This window comes from Malaya genurostris, chromosome 3, assembly GCF_030247185.1.
Source record: "Malaya genurostris strain Urasoe2022 chromosome 3, Malgen_1.1, whole genome shotgun sequence".
Taxonomy (NCBI): Eukaryota; Metazoa; Arthropoda; class Insecta; order Diptera; family Culicidae; genus Malaya; species Malaya genurostris.
In genome coordinates, this window is record NC_080572.1 from 253,262,737 (window position 1) to 253,286,356 (window position 23,620).

Here is a 23,620-nt window from a genome sequence, read left to right on the forward strand (position 1 = left end):
ACTGGAATACCAGGCATAAGTTATTGATACTGTTTTCCAGGGACGTCTCGTCCTTATGTGCACCTCGTGTACTGCACAACCAGTTAAATTTACGGAAATAACTGCATCCTCATCCGCTATGTTATCTACTATTTTTTCTATTATCTATTATTTTTAAGGTTCTCTATTCTATGAAATTAGGTCGGATGGTAGCAAATAGAAAATAATGAGCGATTGTGCCCACATCACAATATGCATAAAATCATTATGAACTGCTTGCGTGTGCTTGTCAATGAAAGTCAAACGATCTTTTCATATCCCATTGCTGTACTCAATATGTGGCACTCTGAGCTCTTTGCATTGTGCACCGAAATTGCGTGTGTTTACACACATCTTATATACATCCAACATACAATTTCAAGTATCTCTTTTCGCAGTTTTAGTGTCTTTTCCGTGCACATGAGTTACTGCACACATTCAAGAAGAAAGGGAATTACTCTGCTCAGCTCTGAGATCTGACGTTTGGCTCTGTGCGAACTCGTATGCACACCTTCAGGAGAGGCTTCAGTGGTTTATGCTTATGGCAGTTGAAAACAAATGGCTGCCTCCAGAAATTTCACAGATTAATCTGAGTTTCACAGATTCTGACTATGCTGCAGAGATGGCACAGATTTCTGAAATCAATGAGCCCCTAAAAGTTTTTCGATTGCCAGGGGGCAAACAAAGAGACCTACAGAGAGTTTAAAAGTAGCGGGACCTTTTTGTTTTTGCTCGAATTGGTTTTTGGTTTGAACAAAGATTTAAAAAATAAATGACCAGGCAACCTTGGCTGTCTCAGTTGCAACGTCGAAGCGGTATCGAAGATACGAAATAAGTTTGATATTTTATTGTATTGAAAAACACAAGCGAATATCAATTCCTCAATCTTTAGTTTTCACTTACACCGAACTGTTACATCTGATTTAATAAGTGCACAACCCGTAAATTTTGCCACGAGCCGTAACTGCAGTTTTCCAATCCTTGCAAGGCAATTATTCTAGTCATTGACATCTAAAAGTTAACTAGCATCAGCACGAACAATATCACTCGTGTACACTTTATTTATTGCTCTAATATCGAATAACAATTCGAAAGAAATAAAATATTTTCCTTTGGCTAGGCAATATATCCACTTGTTTAGCCATGCTAATGCGGGAAAAGTGCAGATTTAACGTAATCGGTGCCATAACGTAAATCGTGTGGAAATAATTCGTTCGATATGTTTTTCGGCAACGATTTTCACTTCCTTCCCATTCGTTCCGGCGTGACTTCCAACTGTAGGCACTGTGGCAGCAGTTTGACTCTTCTTTCACTCGTGTGCGTGAGAGCGTTAGTGGATTATCCATCATTAAACTTTTGAACCGAATAATATCTTTCACGACGCTAGTCTTTTAGGTCATTCGCATTTATTCGAGCATCGATCTGTGAGAGATCAGTATTAAAAATCCTATCTATGTTATTTTTCGGTTCAGAAAATTCAAAATTTCCTTTTTTCATTCTTATGGCGATCAAACAAAATGTTCCAGACAACTAGTAAATTGATGTTAATCGTTTAGATAACCATCCATTTCGGTTTATAACATTTTATTTCTTTAGTAAATTAGGTGATTACGAGAATGTTTATCGAAAGCCGACAACGGCACAGAGAACGAAATCCCGTTTCATATATCGCTATTATCATCGTCCTTGAAAGTTGATGTTAGGAGCAAAGTGAAAGCGGAAATTCGTGTAGGTTGTGCCTAGCCTTTCAGATTCCGCTGGTCCTGCGTGGGTAGTTTCCGCCTACAATGTAACCAGTAAACATTTATTGCGCTAAAAAACATAACAATCAATTTCAGCCTAAGCGGTTTCGACGAACACATCTAAGAAATTAAATTCTATTATCTATCCTTTAAGTATTTTTTAAATATATTATTTAATATTGCTGGAGTCCTCACGCACAAATCAAAAGCAGAAAATTACGCACAATGTTTGCCAAGTAATGCAAGCCACAAATTCTTCTGCTGAGTAATTTCGCAAGCATCTAATGGTATCTGTTATCTATTTTTGTTTCTAGGCCACCGGGCTATGGATCCAATATTCTTCTCTCCGCCTAATGGAGTCCCGTCGGAAAGTAAACTGGCAACCTATATGGTGAGTATTGATTCGGGTGAAACCAACTGAATTGAATTATAGCTATTGAACTCTGTCTCTGTCTCCGGATGGCAAGCAAGGAAATCACTGATAGAACACTAACATAATAGATTAAATTTATTTATTGCTTGTGAAAATGAATGCTTCGCAGCGGGAAGGTTGGGGAAATATAAAGTTTTTTTTGCTCGAGGATTGTGGCTTCCAGACTACAAACATTTCTTTCCAGATGAGAGCCCATTTTGCGCATGAGAATGTGAAATAAGCCCATTTTGCGCACGAGAATGTGAATCAAGATTTCTGATTGTGAATCAAAAAACCGAATCCCGTGAATAAAAAAATTGGGTAGCAAAACTAAAATTGAGATATTGATATTGAGGGAATTGTATATTACTCTGAGTAGCAGCAGATCTTATGCGCTCTTTTTATTGCGCTGAGACAAATTCGTTCTCATTCTCAGAAGACAACCATGCGCAGGCGAAGAAGTTTAGCTGCTCTCACAAAAACTCGTTCGCGCATTTATGTACCGCGGCAGAAATGAATGTACAACGCTTCGTTCGCTCTCGGCGCAATTCCAGTTCCAGTTTAATAACATTTATACAATTTTGAAAGAATATTAAACCCTATATTTTTTGGCAGTTGTGTTTTTTGAGACTTGTTTAATTACTTTCCTTGGCGTACGGCACAATTGTTAATAATTTTGAATCTGTTAGACAACATTCAAAATGTGGAATAAATTCCGCAGCCGAGGGAAACACGTATAAAGTTTTCATGCAAAAATCAACACATTTGCTCTAAAAGTACCGGCTAAGATTGTATCCGGTTATCCCATTCAAAGTTAAATAAAATAAATAAACGATATAAAAAAACTTGAAGGGTTTCGACGATAAGTTTGACTTATCAGCTATTCATATAACGCTCAATCACTTTTTGAAATCTGCTATGTTTCAAACAGTATCACGCACAGGGATTTTCTGATAAAAAGCTTTGAAAATAAATGTTTCATTCATGTTTATTCATGTTAACTTGAATATGTGTATTCGGCCGCAGAGAACTGTTTTTGTTCTTGTTGCTCATTTGAATCACGATGTAAAAAATTGAAATTATAGTGGTCTATACCTCTAAAATGAAAGGTATCGGTCGATTTTCACGAACTTAGATTCAAAGTTTGAAGGAGCGTTTGAATTGGCGTAGCAAAATCCAGCACTCCTGTTACTTCTGTGTATGCTATTTAAGCTAAATAGGGTAATATTAATTCAGCTGCATAGCACGCACAAAGATTGGATATTTTTTTCTCATTATTATAATTATTATTTATCGCAGCATGTATGATAATATTATTACCTGTTTATATTGATGATATTCAGGAATCAGAACAAATTGGCTCAAATGGCATGTTCTCCTTGATATTTGGAGATTTGTGCCTTGCCTTGCCTTGCCTTGCCCACTGAAAAAGTCGCCAAAAATTGCTAGATCTACGATGGATGTTTGGCGCGCAAGGAGATGCTCAGTATTTCGCCGTTGAAGAAAAGAATACTAGATCGTTGGAAAATCGTTTGGCGCGCAACGAATAGTTTTGGGTGGAGATTTTACATGCATGATCGATTCGTCTTTTGGAAACACGTGCCTAATAGGGTATCAAAATCATTACTTGCCAAATGACCTTATGGTGGAATGCACATGACTGTTTTAGCTATGTAGTAAACAGAAGCATAAGTTCTATTATCATTTACCAGTAGATGTAGTTAGATGAATAATGTTGGCCATCGTGGGCGTGAGTTGAACAAATCAAATTATGTAACGATTTTCTTACGTATCAATGATAGGATTCTGCTGTTGAAATAATGAGTTCAGATGAAAATATTTTCCTGGCAGTTAGCATACTGAAGTTTGTCCAGCCGATTCGGGTATGTTTTCAAGAGTGGTTTACTTCAAAACGGTCTACTTAGGGTGCTATTCATGACATTTCTGTATGAAATGTTCAAAACGACGAATGTAACAATGAGAGATTCTCTATGTTTACTTTCTCTTTCGATTATTGCGAAACATTCCTGCTTTTTGTCGGTAATTCAGTATTCAGTGCAGATTCAAAGATGATAGCTTTAGTTATTATTATCGGTAAATAATTGGAGTGAAGGATAGCTAAGAGTACCGTAATAATCCAAAGAGAAAGTAAACAAAGAGAATCTCTCATTGTTACATTCGTCGTTTTGAACATTTCATACAGATTTGTAAGCTGCTTAAGCCAAATCAAATCATTTTCCGAACTTTTAATTACTTGACGAATTACCTTATGCGAATCATGAATATCATATCTGAAGGAGAAATCGTGGCATGTAAGAACCATTAGTTGTGAGATCTACTGTTTTGTACACTGGCTTTAACGATAAGAAGAATACTGGTATAATCACTCCTCATGTTCACTCCGCTAGAACAGAATATTGATTCTCAGGACTGAATACTGAGCAAAACGATGTGGTGGCTTGACGAATGAAAGGCCTTTTGATACAATTCTTGACCGAATCCAGCGTTCATGTCAAAGTTAATGGACACAATATTTAATAAAAGGGTAATTTGAACATGTCCAAGAATTTTTCATTTTATCGCTAATTCGTTAATCGAAAATTGATCCTGTCATTATCATGCTACGAACATTCATGAAACACGACTAAGTTATATCACTAGCGGTGAAGCAAGTTATGGACAACCGTTCAAAACAAATTATTACTTTCGATAATCCCTAAGGATTTGCTATTAAATTTTTAAACGTACTGAACAAGTAAGTCTTAACACCTAATGACAAACAACAATCCCCGAGGAAATTTTTGGGATCAATTTAAAGTATTTATCTTGGTCATCTCTTTTCCATCCGTTTATTTGTTTATTTAGGAGCAAGGGAAAAGCCTGCTGGAGCTGAGATTTTGGTTCTTCTTCTCCAGCAGGCATAAAACCTTCTCATTTTTTGTATCAACAGGTAACATTTGACCAAATGATACATAACGAAGTCTTTAATTACCCTTATTTAAACTACAAAGCTAACTAACAACTATTCATATTGACTAATTATCCTAATAAAACTAGCGGGAAAAGATTTGGAGAAAACGGGTTTAATGGCGTTACGAGATAAATTGAAATCAAATTCATCAGAGCAATTATTGAATACGCGACACATACTCGAAAACGGTTGAATACGCGACACATACTCGAAGTTCGGTTCGGTAGTTCTAGCACGAGGAATTCTGAGAAAGGGATTAAACCGCAAATTACGCCGAAGAATGTCAAAACTTAGCTGTTGTATGAGATCTGCACAATCAATTCGAGATTGGATTAAGTCCGCGACGAAAACAGCTTTTTGTGTATCACGGCGGAATGATAGCATATCGAAGTGTATGAGCCTACAACAATTTTCGTAGCTTGAAAAATTCAATGGATCTCTCCAGGGCGTGGGACGCAAAGCAAAACGAATGTACTTGCACTAAACAGTTTCAATGCGTAGCTTATCTCTTTGGTAATATGGTTCCCAAACAACAACAGCATACTCGCGCACTAGAGTGCAATATAACGATTTCAGGCAGTATATGTTATTGAAATTTTTTGAGATGCGAAAGATAAAACCTAGCTTCATTAATGCCTTAGAGAGGGTATATTCTATGTGACCTTTGAAACTAAGTTTTGAATCCAATAACACACCTAGATCTTTAATTGATGTCTCCCGTTTTAGTACAGCTTGCGAAATAGTGTAATCATACATGGTCGTGGTTCGTTTACGAGAGAAGGAGATAACGGAACATTTAGAGGCGTTCAGGACCATTCTGTTGACGTTGCACCAGTTGGAAAATACATCCAGCTGTGACTGCAAGAAATTTGAGTCTTTCGGACCTTTGATGAGATGAAACAGCTGAAATCGTCGACGAATGATAGCTTCATATATTGCAATGCGAAGTTTAGATCATTTAGATATAGTAGAAATATGAATGGTCCTAGATGGCTTCCCCGAGGAACGCCAGAGCTCACGATGACTGATGAAGTAACGCAGTCGTCAATTTTCACGGTCATACTACGATATGATTCAATCAAATCCATCATACCATATGTCAAACCTTTAGTTTGAGAGAGATCTACAATCTCTGTTCAATACACTGACTCGAAGGATCAGATGGCAATCGGTGCATTTGTTTAGTTTTTTGCGTAAGAAAAGCATATCCACAATAATTCTTGATGATATTTCTTTTTTGGGACGAAGTTAATGTGTTGGATATGAATTTGTCGTAATTCGTTTATTGTAAGCCAAGTAATCAGTAAAATAATGGAAAGACTATTTTTATTTACTGTGAATCAAAAAATTTGCTTATTTCCACCTCTGAGATGAACTAGGCAATGTTGCCCACTTGAACATTGGTACGAGGGTTGTTACTTATGTATTTAGCCTAAAAATGAAAACAGTATTATATTTGATGGAAAAAGGCTTTATTGTTTTTCAAAATATTACCCTAGATGATCAATATACTTTTTTATTTAACAATATATTTATTAAGGCATACTCTCTTAGCTCTGAGCTAAATCCATGTTTCGTTAACTGTTCTACACCAAATTTGAACCACCACGATTAATTTTTTTCAGCATATCTTTCCACCAATCGACACGAGTCTTTTTTGACCGATTATCAAATTAAGTGGAATCCAACGTGAACAAATGTTTTTTACGACTATATGTTCATACAAAATAATATATAAGCTTTTCACACTAATGCCCAAGGCTGCCTCCATTTCATAGAAGTTCACTTGGTGATCTTCCATTGTCAGATTTTTTTACAACATCGATGTTTTCTGGCAAAACAACTGATTTTGAACAACCTTCTTTGAATTCATCGGCACTCGAACTACGACCACGATTGAATTCGTTATATCAGTTTTTTACAGTCGCATACGATGGTGCTACACTGCCAAAAGTCGAACTAAGTTGAATCGAAATCGTAATAAATTGCACGAAAATGTTCATGATTCAATTCCAGGCTGAGGTGAAATTTTCAACAAATTGAAATTGACAGAATGTTCTGAAGAAGGTAATGGTTAAATATATCAAACTTTATGATGGAAACGTCGAATCCCCCTAGTGTTGTCAAGGCTAAATACATAAGTAACAACCTATGTAACCCAAACAATAAAATCTTTTGTCTTGCTCAGTTTTCAACGAGCACAATCGATCTATCGCAATCGCAAAAGCTAATTGACAATAAGGTATCATCACATGAATATCGGAAAATTTCTTTTATCCCATCTGTTTGAAATCTTTCTACTGCTCACTCGTTTGGACATTACTGAACAATTCCATAAATTAACAGCAGAAAAAGTGGCAAAACTCAAGTCAATTTTTTTCAATTCGACTGAAACTTGGCCTATTTTTTTAGAATGGCATACCATTTGTTTTCCACGGATGGAGAGACCGATTCGCGTCAAGAATGATTTTTAAAAAAGGGTGTATGTATTTTTACTTCAAATCGAGATAACTCGGAAAATGTAAATTGTACAAAAATGGTTTCCAAAATGAAGTTGTAGGAAATTGATTGAGCATTCTAAAAAAAATATACAGTGCAAAAATAAGTTGCATACTTTTTCAAGAATTAAAAAACTAACCGAAAAATTAAAAAAAAATTCTCTTTAATATTATTTAAAATAATTTTATTTAAAACCTCAACTTAAAGCTCACATTTAGATTTTGAAATTTGGTTAGTGTGAATTGAAAAATGACGAAGTTACAACTAAAACAATTTATTAACGTTTGCAAAACTTTTGCAAGTTTTCGATAAAAAAGGCGGGTGGGTAATGTCGGAGACATAACTGGATGTCGTGAATACGAATAAAATTCACTACTAGAATTTGAAACGTTCGTGTTGGAGCGCTGTTTTCGCTCAAAACCGATTATAATCTTTCAATGAAGAAAACATTAATTTGCTGGGTTGATCAATGACACAATAGGTCACGATCAACGGGATCTGCATTCAGATCTGAAGTGGCTCTTCACTCGCAAAACTCGTCCTAAATTTGACTCGTGATTTCCAATTGGACTCCAAAAAAGATGAAACAACCCATTTCGTACGGAATCAGAAGGTGCATTTGGAACTCACAATGAATTCCGACTCAAATTTCAGACAACTCAATTGAGCAGCGCTCCCATGATGACGGACAACTTCCACCTGGCAAGCTTTCGGTTTTTCTGTGTTCCCGGCTGCGACTGTTCTTCGGCACAATTCTGTTATTCGGCGCTCGTTTCATTCATAAAGCATGAGGTCTTCGATGTTGCTCTCCCGTACGTCTTGCTTCGATAACCGTTGCTTAGAAAATAATGGGAAAAAGTTGAGTGTACATCTTTTATACCGATAGCCGATATTTTGTTCGCTTCCTAAGAATGCGTTCTTGTCGGCTGGTGCTGACATGGATCAAATCAGACAGGTTTTTCCATAGTGTACTATTGAAACATTTCAATGTTGTTGCAATACACATTCAAGTTGAAAAACTTAGAATCTATTGGTAGTTAGATTAAATACATCCTTCTACAGATCACTGAGCTATGAGCTTCCAAAATACGACAAAGGCAAACAGGCGGCAGAAGGTAAATTTTGAAAAGGCGCGCCATAGTAAAGTAAGTCGTATTCGCGACAAAAGTAGTCCTTCAGACACCAGAATATAATTCTACAGATTGAAAGATATACATTTTTCATAATCAACTTTTCATTCAGTAATAGCCGTTCAACCGAGAAGGTTGTGTATAGAAGCGTACAGTTTAATAACGCTGGTTAGTTTACACGCGTTAAATACGACAACGGTTGAACTACAGGTAGAGACCTGTTGGCAGCAGCCGTTAAAACGTATAGTCGTGCTGCATAAGAGAGCCCTAGTGCTGGGCCAAGCTGGTGAAGGAAACAACAAAGGGCGTTTCCCAAACTCTACCCAGGCCGCAATATACAGCCACAAGTGCTGAGCAGGAGAGTGCAAAGGCACATCGAAGAGGAAGAGTGCAAAGGCACATAGAAGCAGGAGAGTGCAAAGGCACACCGGTGCGAAGGCACTTCGGTGCAGAAGCATATCGGTGCGGAGCACTAGGAAGAAGGAGACAAGACAACTCGGTCTTTCCACTGCCATACAACACGCAGGTATACACCGGTGACCTGCGCTGGTTACAGCTGGCGAAGACAAAAGTAAATCGGAAATCGAGTGGTGCTGGATGTCAGGTAGCAGTAGCATCACATCCAACAATCAGCAACCAACAAGAACATCTAGAGCAACGAGGATCTACACGGCAGTGCAACGGAGATAGACAACAATTTCAAGGTAGAAGTTTTTTCTTTTCCTTTTGATTGAGTACTGTGTAGTGTTGGTTTCATTTTTTATTTTAAAGTTTGATTAAAAATTTTAATGTGATGGATGAATCCATGGACGTAAATCCTAGCATGAATCCTATACCCCCACGAACGAAAAAATATCAGGAGAGCTCTTCTGGGCCTTGGATAGTCTTTTTTAGACGTATATCAAAGCCATTAAACATTTACCAAATTTCTAAAGGTTTGACATCACGATACTCTTCAATCAAAGAGATCATAAAAGTAAATAACGATAAAATTCGTGTTGTGGTAAATAATTTGAAACACGCGAATGATATTGTCTCTTCGGAACATTTCATTAAAGAGTATAAAGTTTACATACCCTCCAAAGATGTCGAAATTGACGGTGTTGTTACCGAAGCGAGTCTTTCGGTAGATGATTTACTCAAGCATGGTGTTGGTCGTTTCAAGAACTCTATGCTTGAGGGTGTGAAAATACTGGAGTGCAAACAACTGTACTCAGTAGTTTATGAAGAGGGAAAAAAAGTTTATCGCCCATCAGACTCGTTTCGAGTGACATTTGCCGGATCTGCGTTGCCGTCCCATGTCTATGTCGATAAAATTCGCCTCCCTGTTCGGCTTTTTGTTCCAAATGTAATGAATTGTACGAACTGCAAAAAATTCGGACACACAGCTACTTACTGTAGCAATAAACCAAAATGTATTAAGTGTGAAGGACCTCATAAAGATAATGATTGCAACAAGGAAATTGAAAAATGTATTTATTGTGGGGAAAGTCCTCATGAGGATATTTCAGTATGCACTGCATTTAAAGTGCACAAAGACAAAATTAAGCTTTCTTTAAAAGCACGGTCTAAGCGCACATATGCAGAAATGCTTAAAACGGTCATTGATGTCCCCCCTTTGGAAACCGAAAACGGGTTTTCAAATCTAGAGGAAACAGAGGACTCTGACTCTGACGAAAATAGTGAAGGTAATTCGTTTATCACAACCCAAGGGTCAGTTAAGAGAAAGAAGTCTTCTTCCAAATTACCAAAAAAGACACCTAAAGTTTCATCTTCAAAAAAAGATCCCCGTGTTAAACAAAAAAAGTCAAAACCAAAGACTGTGCCTCCTGGTTTGTCAAATTCACAAACCAATCCAGGATCTAGCACAGAAAAAGGTAATAATCCTGTGGGCTCCATTTCACAGCAACCAACAGGATTACTGAAGTTTTCGGAAATTGTTGAATGGATTTTCTCAGCATTCAATATATCTGAACCCTTAAAGACCCTCATAATGGCATTCCTTCCAATAGCTAGAAATTTTTGTCGTGAATACGACTTACTTTACTATGGGGCGCCTTTTCAAAATTAGCCATATGGAAGAATGGGCAGAACTTACTCGCGAATATCTCGACTTGTATTAATGGTAGCAACATAATTCTTTCACCATTTCATCAAAAATATGATCAGGAATTCAGGATAATATTTTGAACAGTGTGCGATAACCACAAACAACTCAAAAATTAAGTTTTCTTAAAATTTGAAAACAACGCGGAAAACTTTTTACTTTCGCTTGGGTTTTTCGCGCAAGGACGACGATTTTGAGATAGTCAGGCACATATCTTCAACTGAATGCGTATAAAAGGGGAACCGTGGTCGAAAATCGATCATTTCTTCTTGTGCGTTCGATGGAAGCAGACGTCGTGGGAGTGGAATCATCAACCAGCAGCGAGAGAGAATGCACCTTCTGCGTGGTTAATAAAAACCTCAAACGCTCAGGTCGCATCTCTCATTCGCTTGCTGGCCATCGAGGCGCGAGGACCAGCCAGCAGCAGCAGCGGGAGTTAAACTTTCCACCAGCAGCGCGAGAGAATGCACCTTCTGCGTGGTTAATAAAAACCTCAAACGCTCAGGTCGCATCTCTCATTCGCTTGCTGGCCATCGAGGCGCGAGGACCAGCCAGCAGCAGCAGCGGGAGTTAAACTTTCCACCAGCAGCGAGAGAGAATGCACCTTCTGCGTGGTTAATAAAAACCTCAAACGCTCAGGTCGCATCTCTCATTCGCTTGCTGGCCATCGAGGCGCGAGGACCAGCCAGCAGCAGCAGCGGGAGTTAAACTTTCCACCAGCAGCGAGAGAGAATGCACCTTCTGCGTGGTTAATAAAAACCTCAAACGCTCAGGTCGCATCTCTCATTCGCTTGCTGGCCATCGAGGCGCGAGGACCAGCCAGCAGCAGCAGCGGGAGTTAAACTTTCCACCAGCAGCGAGAGAGAATGCACCTTCTGCGTGGTTAATAAAAACCTCAAACGCTCAGGTCGCATCTCTCATTCGCTTGCTGGCCATCGAGGCGCGAGGACCAGCCAGCAGCAGCAGCGGGAGTTAAACTTTCCACCAGCAGCGAGAGAGAATGCACCTTCTGCGTGGTTAATAAAAACCTCAAACGCTCAGGTCGCATCTCTCATTCGCTTGCTGGCCATCGAGGCGCGAGGACCAGCCAGCAGCAGCAGCGGGAGTTAAACTTTCCACCAGCAGCGAAAGAGAATGCACCTTCTGCGTGGTTAATAAAAACCTCAAACGCTCAGGTCGCATCTCTCATTCGCTTGCTGGCCATCGAGGCGCGAGGACCAGCCAGCAGCAGCAGCGAGAGTTAACCAGCAGCGACGGAGAATGCACCTTCTGCGTGGTTTAAATCCTCAAACGCTCAGGTCGCATCTCTCATTCGCTTGCTGGCCACCAAGGCGAGAACCAGCAGCGACTGAAACTGGATTCTGAGTGTTATTGGATCTAAATTTAGGTCTTGAACTCAGGGTCCAGTTCTCTATTCCAGACTTCTATTCGGTTGTTCTTAAAACCATAATAATACTCCTAAAGAATTATGCGGAATTTACTTTACTGTACCTCTATACAACCCATTTTTGTCGTGAATACGACTTACTTTACTATGGGGTGCCTTTTCAAAATTTACCCTCTGAGAGAGTGATAAGAATCAGAACGCGTTCTAAGGAAGAGAACAAAATATCTGCTGCTGTACAACAAATCGTCCGGGAAAAATGTTCCGAAAAGTGGTGAATATCGCAGTGAGTTCCTCAATTTGGTCCTTGTGAATGCTAGAAACGAGTCCCTTCAGCATATTGATAGTTTCTTTCAATAAAATATGCAAATCCGAAATGAAATAATCGACATTAAAATTCTGTATGCGGCTATTTTTATAGCCGTTAGGACCGCCCATTAGTGAAAAAGCTACAAACGAAATCAGGTAGAAACAAGCCTCTCAACAAAACTTGAATCAGTTTGGATTGTATCGCCACTGCGAGCAGATGTGTTTTGTGTCGTCTGCACGCTTTCGACAAGAGCGATTACGTCACAGCTGCCAGTCATTAGCATTGGGAAAAAAACAACGATGGAGAGCATTGCACAATATCAGCCGTTCTAATGGCTCTAAAAGTTTTCTAAAGAACTATTAGGATTTGTTGTTCGTAAATCGTAGGGAAATATCCTCAGTTTACGGCAAATCAAGAACAGTTTGCTTAGATTTGTGCACTTTTCGCTGTGTGAAATTCACAGTAATCGAGATCAAGTGAAGCTTTCTTTGTTTTTGCGAAAAATGTGAAAAAGGGGAATGCGTGCATAATTCATACAATTGATATTCGGAAGTGTTAAGGAACATGTCAGTTGTTTTCGTATTCACGACATCCAGTTATGTCTCTGACATTACCCACCCGCCTTTTTTGAAGCAGTTATCAGCTCAATGGCCAATTGTCTCAGGTTTTGTATCTTTTGATGGATAATTTATCACCCGCCGCAAATGATACAATCACTGTCCTGCAGTGGAATTGTCGAAGCATCATGCCAAAACTTGATTCATTTAAAATTTTATTGCATAGTCAAAAATGTGATGTATTTGCTTTATGCGAAACATGGCTTACTTCAAACATAGCTTTAAATTTTAATGATTTTAACATTATACGTCTCGATAGAGACTCTCCGTATGGTGGAGTGCTTTTGGGAATTAAGAAATGCTGTTCCTTTTATAGATTAAACAACCCTTCAACTTCTAGTATAGAAGTTGTTGCTTGCCAAATAAACATTAAAGGCAAAGATATTTGCATAGCTTCAGTTTATATTCCTCCAAAAGCACAAGTTGGACAGCGACAGCTTAATGAAATGGTTGAAGCCCTTCCTGCTCCACGATTGATTCTGGGGGATTTAAATTCGCACGGAATGATGTGGGGTTCCGTTTACAATGATAGCAGATCATCTTTAATACAAAACATTTGTGACAATTTTAGCATGACGGTATTAAATATGTGTAGCATGACACGGATCCCAAGACCTCCTGCACGCCCAAGTGCATTAGATCTATCTCTTTGCTCAACATCAATTCGACTAGATTGCACCTGGAAAATATTGCCTGATTTACACGGTAGCGATCATTTACCAATCATCATCTCAATTAGCTGTAACAAATGTATTGCTAATTCAGCTAGTATTCCATATGATTTGACAAAAAATATCGACTGGATTAAATACCAAAGTAGAATCTCTAGTATTTTGAATTCAATGGAAGAGCTCCCTCCACTTGAAGAATATGACTTCCTCATTTGTTCGATTCTGGAGGCAGCAGAACAATCCCAAACTAAACGCTTTCCTGGGCCAACGACTAACAGAAGGCCTCCCAACCCCTGGTAGGACAAAGAGTGCTCAGAGGCTAAACTCGCAAAACAAAATGCGTGCAAGACGTTTCTAAAACGGGGAGGAGGAACTCCTCAGAATTTTGAAAAACTTATGGTTTTAGAAACCAAGTACAAGAGCATACTTCGAGCCAAAAAATGTAGCTATTGGAGACATTTTGTCGAAGGTTTGTCAAGAGAAACCTCAATGAGCACTCTTTGGAATACGGCCAGACGAATGAGGAATCGTAACGTGGGCAATGAGAGTGATGAATACTCGAACCGATGGATATTTGACTTTGCTAGGAAAGTTTGCCCAGATTCTGTTCCTACGCAAAGCATTATACGGGAATCTCCTCCAAATAATGGTTTTATTAATAACCCATTTTCAATGATGGAATTTTCTATAGCACTCTTGTCTTGTAACAATAACGCCCCTGGGTTGGACAGAATTAAATTCAACTTGGTGAAGAATCTGCCCGACCTCGCAAAAAGACGTTTGTTGGAATTGTTCAACAAGTTTCTTGAGCAAAATATTGTTCCGCCTGACTGGAGACAAGTGAAAGTTATCGCCATTCAAAAGCCGGGGAAACCAGCTTCCAATCACAACTCATATAGACCCATTGCGATGTTGTCCTGCATCAGAAAATTGTTCGAAAAAATTATTCTACGACGTCTCGACACTTGGGTCGAGACGAACGGTTTGTTGTCAGATACTCAGTTTGGCTTCCGTAGAAATAAAGGGACGAATGATTGCCTTGCATTACTTTCGTCTGACATCCAAATTGCCTTCGCTCAAAAGCAACAAATGGCATCTGTATTTTTAGACATTAAAGGAGCATTTGATTCAGTTTCCATTGATGTTCTTTCAGACAAACTCCACCAACATGGACTTCCAGCGGTTATAAATAATTATTTGCACAACCTTTTGTCAGAGAAGTGCATGTATTTTTCACATGGCGATTTGGCAACATTCAGAATTAGCTACATGGGTCTCCCGCAAGGCTCATGCCTCAGTCCGCTTCTCTATAATTTTTACGTGAATGACATTGACAGCTGTCTAGTAACCCAATGTACACTAAGGCAATTGGCAGATGATGGCGTGGTTTCAGTTACTGGGCCCAAAGCTATTGATCTGCATAAACCATTGCAAGATACCTTAGATAACTTGTCCGTTTGGGCTGTTCATCTTGGTATCGAATTCTCTGCGGAGAAAACAGAGTTAGTCGTCTTTTCAAGAAAGCATGATCCCGCGCAGCTTCAGCTCCATATGATGGGAAGAATGATCCAACAGGTTTTAACTTTTAAATACCTAGGGGTGTGGTTCGATTCCAAATGCACGTGGGGAGGACACATTAGGTATCTGATAACGAAATGCCAACAAAGAGTAAATTTTCTTCGAACAATAACAGGATCTTGGTGGGGTTCTCATCCGCAAGATCTAATAAAATTGTATCAAACAACGATACTTTCCGTGATGGAATATGGATGCGTTTGTTTTCGTTCCGCTGCAAACTCTCATTTTATCAAACTTGAGCGAATTCAGTACCGTTGTTTGCGAATTGCTTTAGGGTGCATGCATTCGACACATACAATGAGTCTTGAAGTTCTGGCGGGAGTTCTTCCATTGAAAGATCGTTTTTGGGAGCTTTCATCGCGACTGCTAATAAGATGTGAGGTACTGAATCCCCTGGTTATTAATAACTTCGAAAGGCTAGTTGAGCTTCAATCTCAAACAAGATTCATGACAGTATATTTTAACCATATGTCACAGGAAATCAACCCTTCAAGATATATTCCTATCCGTGTCAGCATCCTAAGTGCCCCTGACTCAACTTTATTTTTCGATACATCCATGCAGCGTGAAGTGCGTGGAATCCCGGATCATCTACGCTCGACGGAAATCCCAAAAATATTTTCAAGTAAGTTCAGGCATATTGACTCTGAGAAAATGTTTTACACGGACGGATCGCGAATTGAAGAAGCGACAGGGTTTGGTATGTTCAACAATAATGTTTCGGCCTCATTTAGGCTTCAAGAACCTGCATCTGTTTATATAGCAGAGCTAGCAGCAGTTCATTATAGTTTGAGTGTAATCGTCACATTATCTCCAAACCATTATTTCCTCTTCACAGATAGTCTGAGTGCAATTGAAGCCATTCGCTCAATCGCTGCTGGCAAAAATGAACCGTTTTTCTTGGGTAAAATAAAACAGTGTCTGAACGACATATTGAATAATAATTATCTAATCACTATAGTCTGGGTCCCGGCTCATTGCTCCATTCCAGGCAATGAAAGAGCCGATAATTTAGCCAAACGTGGTGCTATTGAGGGTGAAATTTATGAGCGACCGATTGCTTTCAACGAATTCTATAGTTCGTCTCGCCAAAGAACACTTGCCAGCTGGCAAGCATCTTGGGATAGAGATGATCTGGGTCGGTGGATGCACTCAATTATTCCGAAAATATCGACAAAGGCATGGTTCAGGGGACTGGATGTGAGTAGGGATTTCATTCGTGTGATGTCCAGACTCATGTCCAATCACTACACGTTAGATGCACATCTCCTTCGAATTGGGCTCTCCGAGACTAATCATTGTGCTTGCGGAGAAGGTTATCGGGATATTGATCATGTCGTTTGGACATGCGTGGAGTATCGTGATGTCAGATCTCAACTAATAAATTCTTTGCGTACCCAAGGTAGACTATCCAATATCCCAGTTCGAGACATTCTTGCTTGTCGTGACCTTTCATACATGAAACTTATTTATCATTTCATAAAGAAAATTGGAGTTTCAATTTAATAAAGGCCCCTTTTAAGACTTAGTTCTGATCCCAGCTGCGTCCATGAGTTCAACCAATAGCTAAATTAGAATAAAAATTATGTAATGATACAAACAAACTCGAAACAGTTTATGAAATTATCAACAAAATGTCTGAAAATAACAGCTTATTTTATAATTTATAGAAGTTAATCGTTTGGTTCAAATAATATTTCCGAGTAGATTTCATAATTAATGACGAGTTACCTAAGATGATATTTAAGCTATAAGAGAATATGTTTTAATAAATTCAAAACGTTGTGACTATGTTAGAATTAAATTAGGATAAGAATATTATGTAAAAGTGATGCTACGGCGAAGAAAAACTTATGTAAACTGCCTTAAGAAATAAACGTATTTATGGAAAAAAAAAAAATAATCAACTTTGTCCTAGAAGCAGCCGTTCTTGAGATATTTAGAAATGAAATCTCGGGTTTTTGTTGATTTGCACCGTTTAAACAAGTCAAACGTAGCTTCAAAAAAAATTCCAATAACTTGCAAAATATTTAAAAAAAAACATCTTTATTATCTCGTCACTGTCATACGCACCATAAGATAATTAAAACTAGTCATGCGCACTTTAGCTCAAACCGGTACCAAAACCTTCAAATTAGCAAAATGTGCTTTTTCCCAGTGGCGTCTCGTGACAAAATGGACTAGTTGTGCACTGCCTATGTGGTATAATAGCAGATGTAACAGTTCGTTGTAAGTGAAAACCAAAGATTGAGGAATGGAGATTCGCTTGTGTTTTTCAATACAATGAGATAACGATATATTTTCGGATTGAACAAATAAATCTCAGAGCTGGACTTAGTAATTCTCTCTTCTTGAATCTGTGCAGTAACTCATGTGCACGGAAAAGACACTAACACAGCGACAACTGATACCTGAAATTATATATCTGATGTTTATGAGATGCGTGTAAATATACGCAATTTCGGTGCGACCCAACCTGCTTTCATCAAATCAATAAAGATCCAAAAAAATAATTGAATTTGGATGGGGTTGGGGACGCAGTTCATTCCTTCAATTCGACCGGTTGTGCAGTGCACGAGGTGCACGCCACTGCTTTTTCCAAACTGGTTTCAAACCTTTTTTTCTCATACGCAACGTACCAAAGTATTGTACAATTTAACAGAACACGTAACATAAGCATTAGAGATCGCCCGTGTATTACTACTCCGTTATTGATCACGAACAATTGAGCTTGCAAAACGTATTTTCTGAAACAACTTGCTTGGGAATAGCACATAGTTTCACATTGTGTAAACTGCATTGATCCCTGCATGCTGATCAATATCGATGCTTGCCACGTCCGAATACAGATTTACTTGGGAAGGAAGGATTGTTGGTTCAATGCATATTGCTACTAGAAACCGAGGAATCCTCTGAATTTTCACATACATCACATGAAGTTGTTTGTTAGTAAATTTTCGAATAATATTATCATGTGTTCAATGCTCTTGGTAGCCGGCTACCGAGAATACGATGAAATTTTATCGTCTTTTTTAATAATATATGCTTCCTACTAAAATGCAAAATCTCTTCCGAAACTCATAAAAATCCGGAGAGGTGACTGTCGGGAGGTTCACTATCAATTTACACATTTAATTCATTGTGCTCTGTTTTTTTTTCCAAAAAACAGCCGTAATACTGGCAAGATATCACACCATTCACTTGTAAATTTTCTTACATTCCATATAAATCTGATAACATAAATCTGGTAACATCAACAATGATATGCAAATGGCTCTTCGATCGGTTGACATCGTTTAATTTTGTGTGGCAAATTCGCAGTATCCGTCGCTTGAATTTTTTTTAGTTTCGTGAATCAGCATTTTTCCTACGAAAATAACACATGCACTGATTTTTAGAGTCTATAGGATGATATCTAGCTGATTTTCTGTAAAAAGTGAATTCTTCCATATTAAATCCCATCCCATACAGACATTAAGGTCTGAGGACACAGGGCCACGTGTTTGCGCATCGTATTTCTCTTGTACTCTCTCGTATATGAGCAAACTGTACCGGGTTACCAGCATACATTTTATTATTTTGATGAGAAGTTTTATCACATTAATCTATCGTATGGGTTGGACATAACATGGATTCCAATGAACAATGAAAAAATATTCAACTTTCACAAAGATTGAATCTGTGTGTTTGGCAACCTTGTCGAGCACATTTTAATTCTCTCTCCTTTTTTAGAATGCTATCAGGAAACCAAAGCGAAAAAAAATGGTGGATGCATTGAAACTGACTTTGTTTCACAGAAATATACAAGACTTTATTTTTATCGAGATAACATATATGTTTTTATGTACTAATCGCATCTAAACTAAATTATCTAGACTTTGTCACGGTAGATTTATGATACAAGCCTTCAAAGCCGAGATATTCGATGAACAAGTAGAGGTATGCATTTCCGAGCGTTCCAATTTTCACCAGTTCTTCAGTCAGAAAAAAATACAACACGACCGCTAAACTCAATGAATCATTCTGAAAATTTCACAGAATATTCTCAACTATATTTCGAAGACATTGTCAGTTGGGTTTTTCTATATTCTGCACCGTTTCCAAGAAAATTTAATTTGAAACGGGAAAATAGCAAAAAACCTGCCACTTTACGGTACTGTCCTCAGCCCTTAATCCTCGGGGCGAAAAAATGTTTTCTCCGATCGAGCCAAAATGTAGCATGATGCTTATGGGACACAAAGAAATACGAAAAGTTTGGTGGAGCTGAAATCAATACTTTGTCCCACCCTAGTGCCCAATCGATTTCCCACAACTTCTTCTTGGACAACATTTTTGTACAATTTGCAGTTTCCGAGTTATCACGATATGAAGAAATAACATGCAAAATACATATCCCTTTTTAAAAATCATTCTTGAGTTGAATGGGTCTGGACTTTATTCGCATTAGTGTCATACTGAAAACGTGGGCAAAGTTTCATCCGAATCGGAAGATGCGAGTTCAGTTGCCTTGCTGGAATTGCTCTACTGGAAAATGCTTCAATCGTTTGGTATCCTAGTCGATTGACTTCGCGCTTGAAGCTCGAAAACGTAGATAGAGTGCATTCGTTGAAAATGGTACATCAACGATCTTCTGTAGCTTAAGAACCACATGATTGAAAATCGACTGATACGTTGTTTTTTACCGTTCCATTTTATCGAAAATGTCCAAACCGATTTCAACAAACTTAGCCTCGTTTTAATGCTGCTATGTATTCATTAAACATGTTTGAAGTTCAACTGGCTGTCACTCACGATGCTGGTTATGTAATAGTATAAGTCATTACAGCTCAATTTTCTTGGATAAAGATCAACTGATGTTAATAATTTCAGGCTTGTTTGAGACTAAAATTTGGCTGTGGGTCGATCTCAAGGATCATATGCCGGACACTTCAGAGATATACACGTTCTAATGACGTAATCGTCAAATTATTTTTTTTTATCCGAATAATTATTTCATATAGTGAAAGTGATTGTTTTGAGAAATCAGAAAAATCTGACATAAAGTATGCATCTAGAACTAGAACACTCCTTTGTCTTTGGTTCTTGACCGTTAACTAACAGAGTAGCAGCTAAGGGTAAAAACACAACTTCAAGCTTGGAAATTGTCTAAAATATTTGGTATCTAGGAAATAATTCATTGTATTTCATAAAATCTTGTATGCGAGAACTTATTGAAATAACTAAACATTTACTTATCTTTGCAGAGTCGTCAGAACGTTTCCACGCCAACGTATGGGTTGTCCTCGGGCCTCAGCAAATTGAACTTAGACTCTCCTATATCGATTAAGAAATCCCAGGTACTGCAAGCTGTCCTATATTTCCATCATTGTAAGCTCAACCAAACTGCCGTTTCTCTCCCACAGGTGACACCACAGTCGCCAGAATTCATTCCAACCAATCGTCTGAACACCTCATCATCACCAAACTTTTACTCATCGTATTCGATACTCGGCAGCAACGGCACCACAGGAACTGGTGGGATCGTGGGTGTTGGAGGCAACAGCGTGATAGCGTCCAGTAATGGGGCAACGGTGGTCGTTGCGGGGACCGGTGCAGCGTCCGTTGTCCAGTCCCAGACAACACAGCTTTCATCGGTGGCGACGACGATCGTGCCGACCGGCGTAGGTGGTGGAGGGGGAGGAGGAGGAGGAGGAATCGGAAATGGAGCAACCGGCAGTTCCGGTGCGAAGTCTCAAGCGAGCAGCTACGGGAGCAGTATCCTGGGAAGCTCGCTTGGCAGTAGTTCAACCTATGCCGTCACTCCGATCAAGGGTAAGTCGCTGACAGCCAATCCCAAAGCTTCCTCTCAACCGGAACAAACGAATAACTGCAAGTAAGTGTTTAGCTAGATCATGTCGAATTAACACCTCCGCTTCGTTTGTTTCGGTCTGGTGGAAACAGTGTAGTAGTGATTAGAGTTTCCCAAAAAACCGAAACTGATGTAGCTTTTGTATCTTTTTCTCTTCTTTCTCCTTTCTGCGATGTTTGAAGGGCGAAGTTTACTACGTAATGAATCACCACAAAGTACTAATACATCTCCTCGTATTACGCCTCAACCATCACCACCACCAATTGCCACCAATATTCATCAAGTAAATTTGAGTGACAAATGACAATGAAACGTCCTATTCTGTGAGACCGAATGTATTCAGTCAACACATTTTCATTTGACTATTAGTTCGAAAGTTTTACCAGAAACATAATCCAAAACGAAAATTCATAAACATTTCGCTAACAGAATGGAACGTCTGATAATTGGATCTGCATACACTCATAATCGATTTCTCACCTCTTTATCGCCACAGGAGAATGTCGGTGGTACGACGTATTTTTATCCGACCGCAGCAAATCATCAATTAACACCGAGTAGTACCGTTAACACGACTGAAAACACATTTGTCCATGTAACAAGCTCACAAATTAATCTAAGTTATTCGCATCCAGGTGAGTGACAGAGTGAAATTCTATGCTCGCCCGGTGTGAACTGTACTGGGGACTAATTGCATGGGATCAACATTTTCAGGACATGTCTACCCGGGACCCGCGTCGAACGTTGTCAACATGCAACCGAAGGCACAAGTATCGATGGCGTACTTCCTACAGGACGAACTGAGAAACGATATTTTAACTAGGAACGAAACAGTGAATAGTATTGAAACCGAGTGTCAAGGTGGGCCTCTCATTCCATCGCCTTCCAAATGGGACGAGTTAGATTGATTTCTTTTTGTGTCCTATTGCTTCGAAATTTCAGATTTACCTCTAGAAGTGGAGAACTACCACTCGTTATGTCTGTTGGAATCTTTGCCAGTCCATCCCAAGCTACCACTACCGTCATCCACCTACAAAGCAACACACCATTTAACTGGCGTAAAATACTGCCTTCGACGTCTTCACGGTACGATCGACGGGATAGGGAAGCTTCTGTGACCCGTTTTAATTGCATCTCTCTTTATTTTTTAGGTTTCCGTCTGCAGTCGACCAAATGTATGCAATTTGTCGATATGTGGAAAAAGCTACAGCACACGAATGTAGTACAACTACGAGAAGTATTTACTACCAAAACCTTTGCGGATAATTGTGAGTATTTAGAGCTCCTTGGTTGAAATGTTGAGATCTCCATTCGTTGACCTATCGTCTCCAGGAATAAAATATAAGATATCTTTTGGATTCCTAAATGTTATTTTCCAAATATTTTTTCTTGCTTCCTTAAAAATTTCGTATGTATTCAGTTGGGATAAACACAAGAATGCCTCCAATAGTGATTAATGAAATTGCATAACCAGCAATCGAAATAATTTTGAGACAAATTTAAATGACGGTTTGAAAACTTTTAACATACTTCACCCTGTAGCTCCGGAACCGGTAATCGGATTCGGAAAAAATTTCAATAGCCGCGTATAAAGCTATAATACCTTTCATTTGGGCCTATGTTTGTGGAAATCGGTTGTGCCATCTCTGAGAATATGAAGTTTTTTTTGGAGTTTTGCCAGCAACAGGGTGCCAAGTGACCAGGAGTAACAATTTTCAGCATCATGGTTTATTTGCATTCAACAAGTGCAAAGTTGGAGGCAACGCCCAATTTTGCGTTTGAGCGAGAAGTTCAGCAAAAATGTTGAAACAACTTATTGTTCCATACAGGTTCAATGTTGATCAATCCATTGGAACCAGTTCGCTTTCACATCTCATCCAAGTCAGTCGATAAAACAAAACCGCTTACGTTCGGGACGAAAGAAACCAAGTACAGTATTGTGTAGTGCACAATAGAACGACCTTGAAAATGAGTGAACCAAATGAACAAAAGCTACTGCCGGTACGAAAGAATACAATTATTGTTGACTTCAGGCAGTGCAAAATTTGACGTTCGATACGAGAACTTGAAGGTTTGCTTAAGGAGCAAATGCATCTTGACATTAAACGTGTGCATTTGCTTCAATGCAATAAGACAAATAATGTTGTTTACATCCAGTTTTATAAAGAGTGTGATGCAATTCAATTCGCGAAAGACAATAATAATGTGCATTATGTGGAGCACGAGAACATTAAGTACAACATTCCAGTATATATGGAAGATAGTGCTATAGCAGTGCGTGTGCATGATCTTCCCTCAAGCGTCATCGATCCTTATATTCGTAAAACTATGTC

At 38.8% G+C, this 23,620-nt stretch overlaps 1 protein-coding gene across 2 annotated transcripts in view; it reads left to right on the plus strand.

Annotated features, from left to right (window-relative positions):
- Positions 1 to 23,620, plus strand: part of LOC131439252 (PAN2-PAN3 deadenylation complex subunit PAN3) — a 72,915-nt gene that overhangs the window by 34,501 nt on the left and 14,794 nt on the right. For both annotated transcript variants that reach the window (XM_058610042.1, XM_058610043.1), the window contains exons 3-10: positions 2,075 to 2,151; positions 20,683 to 20,775; positions 20,842 to 21,250; positions 21,470 to 21,570; positions 21,784 to 21,922; positions 22,002 to 22,148; positions 22,230 to 22,373; positions 22,439 to 22,555. In XM_058610042.1, coding sequence (XP_058466025.1) covers positions 2,086 to 2,151; positions 20,683 to 20,775; positions 20,842 to 21,250; positions 21,470 to 21,570; positions 21,784 to 21,922; positions 22,002 to 22,148; positions 22,230 to 22,373; positions 22,439 to 22,555 — 1,216 coding nt within the window. In that variant the 5' untranslated portion in view covers positions 2,075 to 2,085. The remainder of the gene's footprint in view (positions 1 to 2,074; positions 2,152 to 20,682; positions 20,776 to 20,841; positions 21,251 to 21,469; positions 21,571 to 21,783; positions 21,923 to 22,001; positions 22,149 to 22,229; positions 22,374 to 22,438; positions 22,556 to 23,620) is intronic.